This window comes from Equus przewalskii, chromosome 9 (genome assembly GCF_037783145.1).
Source record: "Equus przewalskii isolate Varuska chromosome 9, EquPr2, whole genome shotgun sequence".
Classification (NCBI taxonomy): Eukaryota; Metazoa; Chordata; class Mammalia; order Perissodactyla; family Equidae; genus Equus; species Equus przewalskii.
This window is the reverse complement of record NC_091839.1, coordinates 23,904,892-23,920,878: the sequence shown is the minus strand read 5'-3', so window position 1 is coordinate 23,920,878 and position 15,987 is coordinate 23,904,892. Positions and strand designations below refer to the sequence as shown.

General features: G+C 52.5%; 1 protein-coding gene across 3 annotated transcripts; it reads left to right on the top strand.

The window, feature by feature from the left end:
- Window positions 1–367: 367 nt before the first annotated feature.
- On the top strand, window positions 368–13,148 carry HSPBP1 (HSPA (Hsp70) binding protein 1). 3 transcript variants are annotated; one of them, XM_008538022.2, is made up of 8 exons: window positions 368–742; window positions 1,080–1,376; window positions 3,541–3,745; window positions 5,470–5,694; window positions 8,478–8,633; window positions 8,762–8,858; window positions 9,339–9,450; window positions 12,676–13,148. In XM_008538022.2, the coding sequence occupies exons 2-8, from the start codon at window positions 1,173–1,175 to the stop codon at window positions 12,748–12,750; spliced, it is 1,074 nt and encodes a 357-aa protein (XP_008536244.1). In that variant the 5' UTR covers window positions 368–742; window positions 1,080–1,172; the 3' UTR covers window positions 12,751–13,148. The 3 variants fall into 3 exon arrangements, with proteins under 3 accessions (XP_008536244.1, XP_008536245.1, XP_008536246.1); XM_008538023.2 differs by having other exon boundaries at window positions 404–742; window positions 1,077–1,376; XM_008538024.2 differs by having other exon boundaries at window positions 595–742; window positions 1,170–1,376.
- Window positions 13,149–15,987: the final 2,839 nt, after the last annotated feature.

The following is a 15,987-nucleotide window of genomic DNA, read 5'->3' as shown; positions in this document are numbered from 1 at the left end:
CAGGCTGGGTGATAAGAGGGGTCCGCACAGGAGCTGCAGCGCGCAGGGTGGGCAACCCCCTTTGACGAATGCGGACCCTGAGGCCAAGAAGGGCGTGGGGTGGGCTAAAGGCTGCCTAGGTCAGATATTACGGGTGGGAGCCCAGGGCTCCAGGAACAGATGGAGTGCAGGCCCAGGTGGAGCGGAAAAGCCCTGAGGGTGAGGTACCCCCTCCAACCTGCATCATCGAGGTGGGGCGGGGCCGGCGGTCCAGGCACGGGGGCGGGGCTTAGGGAAGGGGCGGAGCTTAGCGGGAGAGGCCGAAAGGCCTAGACGGGGGCGGAGCCTGAGGCGGCGGGGAGGGGCAGCGTTTAGAACGGGGCGGGGCACATGGGTGTGGGTGGGGTCCAGCGGAGGCGGAACCAGACCTGGGGGCGGGGCCTACGCCCAGGGCAGGGGTGGAGCTTGCAATGACGATGAGGAGGCGAGGCTTACCGAGGGGCGGGGACCCGGGCCGGGGGCGGGACTTCGACTGAGCGTGAGGCGGGGGGAGTGGCCTCCGTGAGGGGCGGGGCCAAGCGCAGCACAGGGCCAGGTGGGAAGGACTTAAGGGCCGGGCAAGCTGCCTCGGCCCAAAGTTGGGTGGGTGCACCGAGAACTTCCGGGCGAGAGTTGCGTACTTCCGGTCAAGATGGCGGCGCCCACCAGAGTCAGGTGCGGGCGACTCTGTCTTTAGTAGCGGCCGCGACTCGAGGCCCGGGAGGTGAGTTCCGCCCTGCTCTGGTTCCCCTCTTCGGACAGGAGGGAGGAGATTTGTTGCTAAGACGGCCAAAGGGAGGGCTTGTTCCTATAGAGGCAGGGCAGTACGGTTGCTAAGAGACGGGAACGCATGCAGTGGAGATGGGGCAGGGAGTTGCCAGGTTGCTAGGGAGAGTGGGTGGGGCCTGTTGCTAGGGAGGAAGGAAGGGTTTGTGATTTTGGGGAAGGGTCCACTTGGTATGCAGGAAGGAAAGGGGGCTGTAGTTCAGGGGGGTGTGGGCAGAGTGATTCAGGGTCATGGGGGGGCACCGAGCTCCCCTAAAATGCCACCTTCTCAGCAGACCCCCAGGAGTCAACCCATCACGACGCCAGAGCTGCCTCAGCGGTGACCACCCCTACCCCCAACACATTCTTCTCTCCTTCACAAACAGCCCATGGCGAACCAAGGCTCGGGGGGTAGCCGCCTCCCCCTGGCGCTGCCCCCAGCCTCCCAGGGTTGCTCGTCAGGGGGCGGCGGCTCCTCGGCGGGGAGCTCGGGCAACCCGCCGCCTCCGCGCAACCTCCAAGGCCTGCTGCAGATGGCCATCACGGCGGGCTCTGAGGAGCCAGACCCTCCTCCAGAACCCATGAGTGAGGAGGTAAAGGATGGGGAAGCTGGGGTGAGGGGTGTGGGGACAGATGTGTCTTGGGAAGCCTGGCTTGGAGAGCTAGAAGCTGGGGTTTTCCTGGGTGGGGGGCAGGAGTCCAGGTGTGAAAGCATAGTAGGCTATATTTGTGCCATATGAGGTTATTGTAGACTGAAGGTCAGATCTCAAAAGTGTCTGTGGGGCCCAGCCCTGGTGGCCTAGTGGTTAAGCTCGGTGAACTCCGCTTCAGCAGCTGGGTTTGGTTCCACAGTGCGGACCTACATTGCTCTGTTAGCAGCCATGCTGTGCTGGTGGCCCAAATACCAGAAAATAGACGAAGATTGGCATGATGTTAGCTCAGGGCGAATCTTCCTCAGGAAAAAAAAAAAAAGTGTGGAGGCAGATCCCTGGGTCCCAGCACTGTGCTGGGAGGCAGAGTGGCCTCATGGTAAAAAGAAAAAGCCAGGGCTCCCAGAGCCAGACTGACCTAGATTTAACATTATTCAGCTGTGTGACCTTGGGCATATCACTTAATCTCTCTGAGCCTCAAATTCTTCATTTGTAAGTTGATGATGATCATAAGAACAACAGTAGTACTTAGTGTAGTTCTGAGGTTCCGGTTTAAGTAAGGCTCCACACAGTGCCCAGCAGGTGGGCCGTGCTCCTGAAGGCAGCAGGGTGTTCTCATGAAGAACACAGGCTCTGTGGACAGACTGCTTAGGTTTGACTTCAGGCTTTGTGGATTGCTGACTGTGTGATCTTGGGCAAGTCACAACCTTTCTGTGCCTCAATTTTCTCATCTGTGAAGTGACAGAACAATAATACCCCATAGGGTTGTTTTGGAGATTAATATCAGTATTTGTTATGCAGTCACACATTGCTTAATGATAGGGATACGTTCTGAGAGATGCACGGTTAGGTGATTTCATTGGTGTGCGAACATCGTGGAGTGCACTTACACAAACCTAGATGGTACAGCCTACTACACGCCCAGGCTCTGCGGTACCAGTCTTACGGTACCACCGTTATACATGCGGTCTGTCGTTGACCGAAGTGTCGTTATGTGGCGCGTGACTGTTTATGATGGTTAGGTGGCCATGGCGATTACAGTAGACAAAACATTGTGCTAATCCAGTTACATCCATGATGTCACTGAACCTTTAGGACAAGGAGATAGGAGCCAGGCACAGAAAGGTTACGCATCCTGCCCCAATTTATCCAGGAGTGTGACTACATAGCCCTCATGTGAGCACTTAACACAGGGCCTGGCCAAAAAAAATTCCAGTGGCCGGTTCTCAGCGTTCATCTTATTTGACCTACTAGCGGCATTTGGTTGCTCCCCCCTCCTTGATCTCTTTCTTCATTTGGCTTCTAGAACAACACTGCCTCCTGGTTTTCATCCCACTCGCTCGCCCTTCCTCCCCTTGTCCTCTGTTGGTTCTTCCTGGTTCCCTGGCCTCTCAGCGATGGAGCACACCAGGACTCTGCCCTTGTCTGTGCTCACTGCCTGGGTGACCTCATGTCGTGTTGAGGCTTTACTGTGATGCCTCTCAGATTTATACCTCTAGGTGACTTGTTCTCTCCTGGGGGCGGTTTCGTCTCCCAGGGGACATTTGAATGTGTGGAGACATTCTTGGTTGTCACAAATGGGGGGGCTGCTATTGGTATCTAGTGGGTGAGGCCAGGGATGCTGCTCAACATCCCGCAGTGCACAGGGTGAGCCCCCCACTGAACTATCCAGCTCACAGTTTCAATAGAGCCGCGACTGAGAAATCCAGGTCTAGGCTGGACCACCTCCGAGTTTCGGGCAGCCTACTCAATATTTTTTCTTGGGTGTATAATGGACTTAACACGTTCAAAAATGAGCTCTACTCTCTGCTCCTCCCCCTCCACAGCTGCTGCTCCTGCCTTCTTCCCCATCTCCTCCTAGTTGCTCAGGACAAGAACCTAGGAGTCCCTGATGCCTCTTTCTCTCACACCCCGTAGCCAGTCTCTCTGTAGATCTAGTGTTTAGAAAAGAGTCTATCAGTAGAAAAGATGCTGAATAGATATGTTGATTGAAGGAACAGTCAGCTCTCAAATGTGGGCTGTTACTGTGAACAGCTATTATTCATGAATTAATTATTGATAGAGGTTTGCTTATTCCCCCTGCCTCCCGCCCCACCTCATCCCCCAGAGGCGCCAGTGGCTGCAGGAGGCCATGTCAGCCGCCTTCCGGGGCCAGCGGGAGGAGGTGGAGCAGATGAAGAACTGCCTCCGAGTGCTGTCCCAGCCCACCCCCACCTCGGCCAGCGAGGCTGAACTGGCCGCCGACCAGCAGGAGCGCGAGGGGGCCCTGGAGCTGCTGGCTGACCTGTGTGAAAACATGGACAACGCAGCAGGTATCCCAGGCCCGCCCCAGCCTGCCCCACAGCTGCCAGGGCCCTGCCGCTTCTGCTGCCTGTCTCCCTTCTGTCTCCTGCCTCCTCCTCTGCCCAGTGTCCTACTGCAGCTCAGCCCTTATCCTTTGTCTCGGGGACCACACCGCTGGCCTCCTCCCCAGGCTTCAGCCCCTACCTCTCCAGTCTGGCTCTGACTCGGGCCCCAAATGGGACTGCCCTCTCCCTCCCTGCTTGGTGCCCTTGCCATCAGGAGCAATGATGGCACCTGCTCTCACCCCACACAGCCAGCCTGGCAGCAGCTCCAGTCCACTACCTCCTTGATAACTGGCCACTTCACCCTCGTCCCCTGGGAGTCCACTGTCACTCTGTAGAATATGAGAGAGGAGGTGGTTCTGGGCGGGGTCGTCAGAGAAGGCAACATTTCATCAGAGATCTGAGGCATTCCAGGCAGAGGGAACGGCCAGTGCAAAGGCCCTGAGGCCGGAATGTGCCTGGCATGTGCAGGAACAGGAGTGAGGCCAGCACAGCAGAGCGGAGTGAGGGGTAAGGGGTAGGAAGTGATGCTAGGTGTGCAGGGCTTGCCGGCCGAGGTAGGCACTGTGAGTTTTATTCCAAATGCTGTGGAGCCGATAGAGGGATGAGAGGCCACTTCCATTTGGAGGGGCATGGTGTAGTCGTTGAGGGCTGGATTTGTCTATTCTGGACATTTCACATAAATGGAATCAAAATATGTGACTTTTTGTGACTGGCTTCCTTCGCTGAATGTGACCTTTGCAAGGTTCTCCCATATTGTAGCCTGTATGGGAACTTCATTCCTCTCTGTGGCTGACTAATACTCCACTGTGTGGCTAGACCATGTGCTGTGTGTCCATTCATTAGTTGCTGGGCATTTGGGTCCTTTCCCCCTGTGGTTATTGTGCATAATGCTGCTGTGAACCTTGGTGGACAAATATCTGTTCGAGTTCCTGCTTCCCACGCTTTGGGACATCTCTGTGGAGTGGTCGTGGGGTGACTCTGTGTTCAACTTTCCGAGGAACCACCGAGCTCTTCAGTGCTGCTTTGTTTACAAAACAGGCGATGGGCCGTAGTTTGATGAGCTCTGGACTTGTGTGTGGTTCTCCCCCAAGGGATGTTCTGATTGTCCCAAAGAATGGGAGTCATACTGGCATTTAGTGGGCTGGAGTCTGGGACACTAACCCCCCAAATGCTGACATTGTTGAGATGCACTGGCCTTGGAGGGACCCCCAGTTGGGTGCTTGGATAGAGCCAGCACTTGGAGGCAGGCCCCTTGGGAGCCGGTCTGCCCCCCGACCTCACCTGGTGTATTAGTCCATTTGGGCTGCCATGTCATTACCCCACAGACTGGGAGGCTGAAACAACAGAAGTCTATTCTCCCACAGTCCTAGAGGCTGGAAGTCTGAGGGCAAGGTGTCGGTAGAGGTGGTTTCTTCTGAGGCCTCCCTCCTTGGCTTGTAGGTAGGAGTCTTCTCCCTGTGTCTTCACGTGGTCGTCCCTCTGCGTGTCTGTGTCCTAATTTACACTTCTTGTGAGGACACCAGTCATACTGGATTAGGGCCCATCCCATGACATCATTTCACCCAATCACCTCTTTAAAGGCCCTCTTTCCAAGGCACTGGGGGTCAGGGCTTCAACATATGAATTTTGGCAGGGGACACAACTCAGCCAAAACATTCCACCTCTCTCCTCCCCTCTTTCTGGCACAGACTTCTGCCAGCTCTCAGGCATGCACCTGCTGGTGGGCCGATACCTGGAGGCGGGGCCCGCGGGGCTGCGGTGGCGGGCAGCGCAGCTCATTGGCACGTGCAGCCAGAACGTGGCGGCCATCCAGGAGCAGGTGCTGGGCCTCGGCGCCCTGCGCAAGCTGCTGCGGCTGCTCGACCGGGACTCCTGCGACTCAGTGCGCGTCAAAGCCCTCTTCGCCATCTCCTGTGAGTATCCCACAGGCTGCTGGGGAGGAACACAGGTCCCCAAGGGCCAGAGGCCAGCTGACGGAGGGAGGCTCTGCTGGGATCTGCTTGGGGGCAGAAGGAGAGGGGCTTCATTGGTTCATTTATTCCCAATACCTGTCGGGACTCTGTGCTGAGTGCTGAGAACAGAGCAGTGAGCTTGCCAACCCCCTGCTAGTCAGAGAGCCAGATCCTACCTAGGCAGGAATGCAGCTCAGCTTAAGTGCTTTATGCCCAGCAGGGTTCTCAGACTTGGCATGTTGACATTTTGGGCCAGATCGTTCCTTGTCATGGGGGGGCCTCTCTGTGGGGCTGCTTGAGTGTCCTCACAACATGGCGGCTGGCTTCCCCCAGAGCGAGCGATCCAGGATGCCAGGTTGGAGCTCCAGGAACTGCAATGCCTTTTTTTTTTTTTCAATGGAGGTAAAATTCACATGACCATTTGAAAGTGTACATTTCAGTGGCATCTGTCCATTTTGTCTGGGGGTGACTGCAGGGCATGCCATTGTGTGGAAGCTACCATTTGGCAAGGTCTTAGAACAGCCAGCCCTGGTGCTCTGAGCCATTTGCAGGGCACGGTGTCCTGATCCTGCTGCTGCCCGGCACAGTGACATGACTGCACTCCCTGCTCCACCCCTGAGGGCACAGAGACCTGCAGAGGTTCACCCTTCAGCCACCACTCCTGTGTGGCTCTGTCTCCACAGAGCAAGGATTTTGGAAAGATGCAGACCTAGAGAGGGTCAGACGGAGGAGTGTGTGTGAGAGCTGCAGAGGGGGACGGGGTCGAAGGAGGGAGTCCTGGGGAGATCCACGCCCCGCACCCCCATTTGCTTAGCCTTCTTCAGGGAGACGCCTGGGCCGTGGTGACGAGGCGTTTCCCCGCGATGGCAGGACCCGACGTACATTTAAAGGGAACAAAGCGATGGAAGGCGGGAGGCTGGTTAGGACATTATGGTGATAACCTTGTAAGAGATAAAGGTTGAGGGGGAGAAAAGCAGCGGTTCTGAAATGGGGACGATTGTCCCTGTAGGAGACATCGGGCAACGTCTGAAGACATGTTTGGTTGTCACAACTGGGGATGGGGGGACTACTGGCATCCAGGGGGTGCAGGCCAGGGCTGCTGCTCAACATCCTGTGTGCACAGGGCGGCCCCCACAGCACAGAATGATCCAGCGCCAAATGTCAGCTGTGCCTGGTGGAGAGAACTTAGGGTAAATGGAAGCGGTTGCTCCTGGATACATTGTGAAGGTGGAGTGAACGGATGTGGAGACTCATTGTGTCTTCTCTCTGTTGGCCTGTTCTTTTTTTTTTGAATTAAATCACATTTTAGGGCTGGCCAGGTGGTGTAGTGGTTAAGTTCACTTCTTGTGCTTTAGTGGCCAAGGGTTTGCAGGTTCAGATCCCAGGCACAGACCTACACACCACTTATCAGGCCATGCCGCGGTGGTGTCCCATATATAAAACAGAGGAAGACTGGCACAGATGTTAGCTCAGGGCTAATCTTCCTCAAGAGGAAAAAAGAGGAAGATTACTACCAGATGTAGTTCACGGTGAATCTTCCTCACACACACACAAATTTTTTTAAAAAATTAAATAACATTTTATTTAACCCCATATATCCAAATATTATCATTTCAACCTATCATTAATATGGAATATTAATGAGATATTTTTCACCTTTTTTTCATGCTACGTCTTCAAAACCTGGTGTGCATCCTATATTTAAAGCACATCTCAACTCAGCTGCTGCATTTGTAGCGGTCAGTGTAAAGGGTAGTTCTGATGAGGGGACAAAGTTACGTTTAGTGGGAAAATATTTTAACACTGCTTCAGTTTTTTACGTTAAGTTTAAATGAATTAAACTCCAGTGAGATTAATGACTCAGGTCCTCAGTTGCACTTGCCACGTATCAGGCACTTAGCAGATGCAGGTTTCTGGTGCCTCCCATCTGCCCTGGCCTAGAGCCTGCACAAGAGCTGGCACCTCCTTGAAGCTGTGCCCTGCAGGCCGGTTCTTACTCTGCTCGGAGGCTTTCCAGGATTCCTGTTGCCCTCAAGATGTAGCCTGGCTCTTTGGGCCTCAGTTTCCTCATCTGTAAAATGGGATTTCTAGAGCACCCACCTCATAGGGTGGTTGCGAGGACTAAACAGAGATAATGCTTCCATCAATGGATGAATGGATAAACAAAATGTGGCATATCCATACAATAGGAGAGTATTCAGCTATAAAAAGGAATGAGATACTGATTCATGCTGTAACACGGATGAACCTTGAAGACATTATGCTGAGTGAAAGAAACCAGTCACAAAAGACCACACAGTGTATGATTCCATGTATATGAGATGTCCAGAATAGGCAAATCCATGGATATAGAAAGCAGATTAGTGGTTGCCAGAGGGGAGGGACTGCTAATGGGTATGGAGCTTCTTTTGGGAGTGATGAAAATCTTATAGTTAGGTAGTGGTGATGGCCAGACAACCTTGTGAATATACTAAAAACCACTGAGTTGTATACTTTAAAGGGGTGAATTGTAGGGGCAGTGAATTATAACTCAATGAAAAATACTTAAAAAAAGACAATGCTTGTGAAGTGTGGGCCCATGGAAATCAATGGTGATGATGATGATGATGGTAATGTTGGCAATGGTGGTGTTGATGGTGATGGTGGTAATGATAATGGTGGTGGTGATAGTGATCATGGTGGTCGTGATGGTGCTGGTGGTAGTGTGACTGTTACCGTGAGGCCCACCCTCTCCCTCTTCCCAGGCCTGGTTCGGGAGCAGGAGGCTGGGCTGTTGCAGTTCCTCCGCCTGGACGGCTTCTCTGTGTTGATGCGGGCCATGCAGCAGCAGGTGCAAAAGCTCAAGGTCAAATCGGCGTTCCTGCTGCAGAACCTGCTGGTGGGCCACCCTGAGCACAAAGGTGGGGCAGCCAGGGCAGAGGGCGCAGGTTGCGGGGAGGTTCCAAGGGAAGGCAGGAGGGAGAGGGGAGGGAGGGTGCACCGAGGAGGGGTGGGACTGCCCCTCTGACCCCCGAGGCCCTTCCCCCAGGAACCCTGTGCTCCATGGGGATGGTCCAGCAGCTGGTGGCCCTCGTCCGGACAGAACACAGCCCCTTCCACGAGCATGTGCTTGGAGCCCTGTGCAGGTGCGCTGGGGCCTGAGAGAATAGGCCTTCCCCGTGGGGAATGAAGGGTTTAGGGTCAGAGAGGAGGAGAAACCACGGTGCTGGCCCTCCCTGAGCCTCAGTTTCCTCACCTGTAGGGGGCTGACACAGCAGCCTGGGGTGGAGGGGGAGAGTCTTTCTTACACGTCGCCCCCCCACCAACACATACACAGTACAAGCAGATTAGCGTCTAAAAAAATGACAGAATGGAGCAGTGGAGCGAGTAGGTAGCAGCTCTCGTGTGGAGTTGGCTGCAGGCCAGGCACTGTGCTTAAGTGCCCTGTTTTGTACAAGTCTCATTTGAGTCCCTGGGGTGGAGTGAGGACAGTAGTGAGGTCTATGTTGCAGATGGGGAAACTGAGGCCCAGTGTGGGGGAGCAACTTGCCCAGACTCCCGCGGGAGCAGTGAGGGGTGGGCCTGTGCAGAGGGAGGTCCCAAGGACGGCTCTCCTGTCCCCGCAGCCTGGTGACAGACTTCCCCCAGGGCGTGCGGGAGTGCCGGGAGCCCGAGCTGGGCCTGGAGGAGCTCCTCCGCCACCGCTGCCAGCTGCTGCAGCAGCACGAGGAGTACCAGGTACAGGCGGGCAGGGGGCCTGGCTGAGGGGACCCGACCCTGGGGTCAGTGGGAGGGACTGGCACCATCCCTGCCATCGGGGCCTCTGTGGTCTATTCGTCCATGCTTTCGTTTACGTTATCTTTTCATTCTTGCATTTCTCTAGTCATCCTTTCAGCAAACAGTTACTGCCCCAACCTTGTGCCTCGTGCTGTGTTGGGCACAGCAGGGAGAAGGAGGAGCTCGGAGTTCTTAAAATGCTAACAAATTAATTACTGTCCACATTATTTAATATTATCATTTACATCATATCATTAAAATACTTAAATATTTATCAGATTGATAGATAATAAGTAAAATAGCAACCAATTAAATATTTAAATAGCTAAGTAACAAATACATGATAAATAACTTGTTAGATATTTAATTAGATAATAAGTAACAAGTGATAAATAACTCACTAGATAGTTAGATAAGTAACAAATAAATGATAACGACTCATTAGGTATTAGATAGATATTAATAAATAAGTGATAAATAACTCAGATATTTAATTAGATAAGTAACAAGTGATAAAGAACTAATTAAATATTCAAATAATTATTTAATTATTAAATGATCACGATTTACTTAACTGATAAGTAAGTGATTTACTCACTCGTTGAAGTACCGCCCAGTTGGAGCTTCAGCAAAACTGAGCACAAGGAACATGCTGTGCTCCCTGGATGTCCATCCTACGGCGTCCATCCCTCTGTGCACACTGTCAAGCATTTACAGAGGGCTGCTGGGCACTGGGAGTGAGGAGCAGGGGTGACCGGGAGAGGCATGGTGGCCACCCCCAGGTGCTCACCCCCTGACCTTGTCACAGGACCCCATGGAGATATGTGCCTGCAGGCTGTGGGGCAGGGGAGCCCTGGACCTGGCCTGGGGTTTCAGCTGGGGAGCATGTCAGTGGTTGCTTGATGCATTTGTGCATTCGTCCCCTGAGCCTCTGGTGTGCCAGACCCTCGCACCAGACCCGTGAGGACTGACCTGGTAAGGGAGGCCTCATGTGAACTGACCAACACGCCTGTTTTTTTTTTTTCAAATAAATTTTAACAGCTTTATTGAGGTATAGTTGACATATAATAAACTGCACATATTGGAAGTGTGCAGTATGAAAGTTTTGATATAGGTATACCCCTGTGGAAACCTTCATTCTTCCATCCCTCCATTTCTTAGGGGTGGGCGCCCGACCTGGACACTGGGGATTTGGTGAGAAGCAAAGGGATACAGCCTTGGTTCTCATGGGGCTCACATGGTGACAGATAGACACGTAGACAAACACACACAAATATATATTTACAAATACATACATATCTAGTGTGCATATATATGCATGCATAATATATGTAATATGTGTGCATATATATATAAAGTTTAACATACACTGTCATATATGTAATATGACATCAGGGAGTCAGAACTCCTATGAAGAAAAAGTAAACCGGTGAGGGGATAGCGAATGCTGGGCAGTGATGTTTTAGGTAGGGTGCTGTATCGGTTTCCTGGGGCTGCTGTGACAGATTACTACAGACTGGGTGGCTTTACACAGAAATTTCTTCGCTCTGTTCCGGGGACTAGAAGTCTAAAGTTAAGGTGTCCGCGGGGCCATGCTCCCTCTGACGGCTCTAGGGGAGAATGCCGCCTTGCCTCTGCCAGTTTCTACTACTTGCTGGCAGTCCTTGGTGCTCCTTGGCTTGTAGATGCATCACTCCAGTCTCTGCCTCCATTGTCACATGGTTTTCTCTCCCGTGTGTGTGTGTGTGTCTTAGAAATCTTTCCAGATACGTAAATAGAGGTCTTTAATTCCAGTGTAATTCAGTAATACCATTGCATAGTATTCTGTAAGGTGACTATATCATGATGTAGCCAGTCCTCTTTTTAGGGATTTTTGTGGGCACTGGGTAAATTAAATTCCACCGATGCTTTTTGAATAGGTCCCATAGTCACGTGCTTCAAAATTCAAGATGCACATGAGGGTAAACAGTGAAGTCTCCTTCCTACCCGTCCCTAGCCACCCAATACCTCTCTCTGTTCCTCCTGTGGCCTTCCTGAGATAGTCTGTGCACATAGAAGCAAATGTGCATATAAATTCTTTTCCTCATCTTCTCTCCATTTTGTGCCAAATCAGCCTATCATGATCTCTGTTCTGCTCCTTGCCTCATTCACCACAGCTCTGGGAGGAGTGCGCTGCGTGTCGGAGCCCCTGGCTCTTTCCTCTTTCCTTTTGTAGCTGCACGGTAGGGATCGTCTCTTTCATGTAACTGCCCTTCTTGATCAGCATGTAGGTTGCTTCTACTCTCTCCCTACGACCAACTTTACTAAAAGAGTAAACTTTTACGTATGTTACTTATAGTGTACATCTATAGAACAATTTCTAGAAAGGGAAACGCTGGGTTACGGGAAGGTAAAGCAGAGGTTACAGGGTTAAGGGCCCTATCCTTAGCTATGGCCAAGTTGCTCTCCACAGAGGTTGAACCAGTTGACACTCCAGTCACGAGGGTGCCCACCTTCCCATATCCTGGCCAGGACAGGGTGCCTCAAGCCATTTGACCTGTTTTCAAGCTGACTGGTGAAAAGAATCCAGTCCAGTTTACATTTGCATTTCTTCCGTGAGCGAAGTTGGGGATCTCTTTCCTTTCTTGTGAACTACTCCTTCATGTCCTTTGCCTGCTTATCTATTGGGTGGTGGTTTTTGCTGTTGATTTATTAAAGCTCTGGAAGTATTAAATGTATCAGCCCTTTGTCATGAGTCGCAGATATTTTTCACCTCAAATTGTTGTTTTCCTCTCACTTTTGTTTCTGGCATCTTTTTGCCATACAGATAGCTTTTACGTTTGTGTGGTCCACCGATCAGTGCTTCTTTCTTGGCTTCTGGGCTTTGTATCTGTGGAAGGGCTTTTAAGTAGAGATTAGTAGGGGTCGGTCACATCTGGGAGTTAGAGCCCAGGGGGACGGATGTGAGGACAGAGCAGTGGAGTGAGATAGGAGGCTGGGAGCCCCTGGGTTCTAGTGCAGTAGTCCAGATGCAGTGAGAAGAGAAACGGTGAGTCATGGATCTGAGCAGAAGTCAGAGAACCTTGGGAGGCTTCTAGGGGGAGGAGGCAGCCAGGAGGGAAGAGCAGCCATCTCTGGGTGCAGAGCGTGCTGGAGGCAGAGGCCGGCCTCGGCACTCAGGGCTCCCGCTCTTGCCTCCCGATCCAGGAGGAGCTGGAGTTCTGCGAAAAGCTGCTACAGACCTGTTTCTCCAGCCCGTCGGACGACAGCATGGATCGGTGAAACCTGGTGGCTTCTCGCCCCCTTTCTGTGGGAACCCCAGGCCTCCTGCCTCCCGCCCACCCACGAGGCCTTCTCCCAAGGGAGAGCAGGACCGTGTTGGTGCCAAGCTGGGGCGTGCCAGCCCGTCTCTGCTCAGCTTCCTGGGGGGGCGCTGAGAAAGGCGCCGGCTCCTTGGACCCCACCTCTCACGCTCTCTCACTCCGCTTCCCCTTCTCATGTCCACACTGCTCTTCCAATAAAAGTGTCTCTCCTCCTCCACCTCCTTCACTGCCAACTTTGTCACCTCCCCTGGAGGGTGCCTTGGGAAGAGAAGAGGGGCCCGATCTTAGGGGACCTGGGGAGCCATGGAGGGGATGGCAGCTGGAGGAAGCTAGGAATAAAAGTGTTGCTCTCTGAAATCCAGGGCCATTGTCTCCTTTTGTCTTCCCGGCCTCTCGTGAGAGGGAATGCGGAGGACACTCGTCCTTCTTTTTGGCCATCCATCGTCTCTGGTTTCTCCTCCGTGTGAGGAATCCCCACGTGAGACGGCCAACAGTCCCGAGGCGGAAGCCATGTTCTGTCCCAGCATTCCTTGCACCGCTGCACCACGTGACTTCAGCTCCACCAATCAGAACGCCCTGCGTAGCCAGCCCGGGAGCTAGTGATGGAGAAGGCGAGGGGAGGAGGCAAGGGGTAGGGGGGAAGGGTCTGGTGGTCTGGTGGCACTGCCCGCCCCGGTGATGGAGGCTGCGCCGGGTGCCCAAGTCAGGCCTGTGGTGGTGTGGGCTTTGTTCCCGACTGCCAAGCACCAAGCTTTCTCTCTAGCCTTCTCACAGATGGGGGTGGGGGCAGGGGGGCGGGGACAGGGTGGACTGCCTCACCTCCTTTAATTCCTTTTCAGTTCAGCTAAAGGAGGTTTTGTCGTTTACAACCAAGATCCCTGACGGGTGCCATTTTTCAGACGAGGAAGCTGAGCCCCAGATGGTTAATCCGTGGGCAGTTTCACACAGCCAGGATTCAGACCTGGGCTAGTTACAAAGCTGTGTTCCTCCTCCTGGTACCCTGGGTTCCTAGCTCCATTTGAGGCCAGACTAATTACTCTCGTGCGGGATTTACTTGAACTCTTGGGATTTTGGAAGGACGGGTTATTTTCATCCCTCTTCCAAAATTCAGAATTAATCGAAAGGTAGTGACAGAATCCAAGAATTGGAGATTAAATATCACCTTTATTACCGTTGGAGCCAATCAGAGAAAGTGGCTTTAGCCTTGCTGCTACTTCACCCGGGCATTTGACGCACTTGCCCATCCGGTGGCAGATAGCACTGGGCAAGCACAGGCCTGCCCTTGGGTGCGGGAGCAGGCCAGACACTGGGCAGGCTGGCTCCAAGAGGAGGGAGAGCTGGAGGGCTGAGCCACGATGCCCATCCAATCCGGTAAATCATTCCTTGGCCCCTGGAAGGGGTAGAGAGGCCAGGAGAGAGACACTAAGCAATGGAAGTTCCTCCATATGGGAACGTGAACAGTGGGGAATGAGTGTTCCCACCATATACTTTAAGAGGCCATTCAATTCTAATACAAATAACAGCATTTTCTATCTGTGAGTTCTGAGGGTGGACACCCTTAAAACCCTCACTGCTTCCCAGGTTCTTGCAGACTGACTTTGTCAGCTTCTCAGATTCCATTTGGTGGTTGAATACGACCACTCCCCCATCCCTCAGTTCTTGAGTATAGGTGGTAAAACAGTATGGCAACTGCAATCATATTGGAAAAAAGGAAGCCAAATGCTGGGTTAAAGACAAAAAATGTATAAGAAAAGGTAACTCAAGGGACAGAAGGAAATACCTCACAATTGCTTCAAGCTGTATGGCAACAGGAGCCTGGGTCCATTTTAAAACAAGACCTCAGAGAGGAAAAGGTAAGGTTGACAAATCTAAGGAAACAAATTGAGGACTGTGGAAAATCAGATGGTTCAGCAAATATTCGTTCTCTCCCATTCTAGCTTCATGAAAGAAGTGCACTTTCCACCCCATGGTGGGTGGAGTGTAGGTGCCTGCCCAGTGATTTGGGGCTTGAGCATGTGACTTGCTTCTATCAGGGGTGGTGGCAGATGAGATGCAACCTGACGAAATGTGCTAACACAGTTGGGTTTGATCTCTTGTGTTTCTGCCTTCCCTATGAGGTGGTGCCCTGGGTAGCCCATTGGTGCCAGAGTATAAAAGACATCAAGAGTGGAACCAGCCTTGCCAACCTTCACACCTGCAGTTCCAAACTGTGAACACGATACATGCCACTGAGGTTGTGGTTATCACACAGCAGCAGCTAACTGAGACAAGGACCAAAAAACGTCACATGCAGCAAATGCACTGGAAATAGCGAGGACCAGAAGAGACACAGCTGAAAAATCAAATTACACCTGCGGTAATCGGTGAGTGCAGGTGGAAATGACAAAGATTAAAGCAATTAGAGAGAAGCTAACATATATGAAGGACAAATGCATAATTGGCATCCTTGACATAGAGGCAAAACCACTAGAACCAGAAAATGTTCTCAAACACATGACTCAATAAAATGTCCTTGAAATGAAAAAGGTAAACCTGTGGTTTAAAAAAGAAAAGAATGTAAAAGTTGAGTCCTTACACGCATTTACTCAACTTATCCTCACAGGGGGCCTGTAACATGGTGAAAGTTGGGGAAACTGAGGCTCAGAAAAAGATGAGACCTTTTCAATAGTGATACAAGGTTTAGGAGGACCCTTGCAGTCGATGTTGTTAGAGGATAGTATGTTAGCGGATACTGGCAACAGTAAAGACACAGCCTGGGCAAAAGCCTAGAGGTGGGACTGAAGTCAGCCAGAGGCACACACTAGCCGCCGAGAAAGAACGCGGCGGGAGAGAAGCCCCTGGCCTTGGTTGGAGAGAAGACCCGGAGTGGATTCCCCAGGAGCTCGACCCTGGAGCCAAAGCAGGAATATGACTGGAAGAGACAGAAGAGCGCATGGATTTCCAAAAGGAGCGAGTGGGAAGAGAAATCCTGGAACAGGATTTTCTCTGGACTTTGGAACGGACTCGCAGAGAAACGCTACCGGGTGTGCAGCGGCGCCTGCGCATTGGGTTGTCCGGGTTTATTCGGGGAGAGACAGTTGGCGCAAACCGGCGCAAGCGCATCTGCGGCGGAGGTGTTCTGGCTGGGCGGGGTCGGGAGAGGCAGAGCCCATCGCGCACGCGCACTGCAGGATCCAGGCGCGCCGCCTCCGCGGAC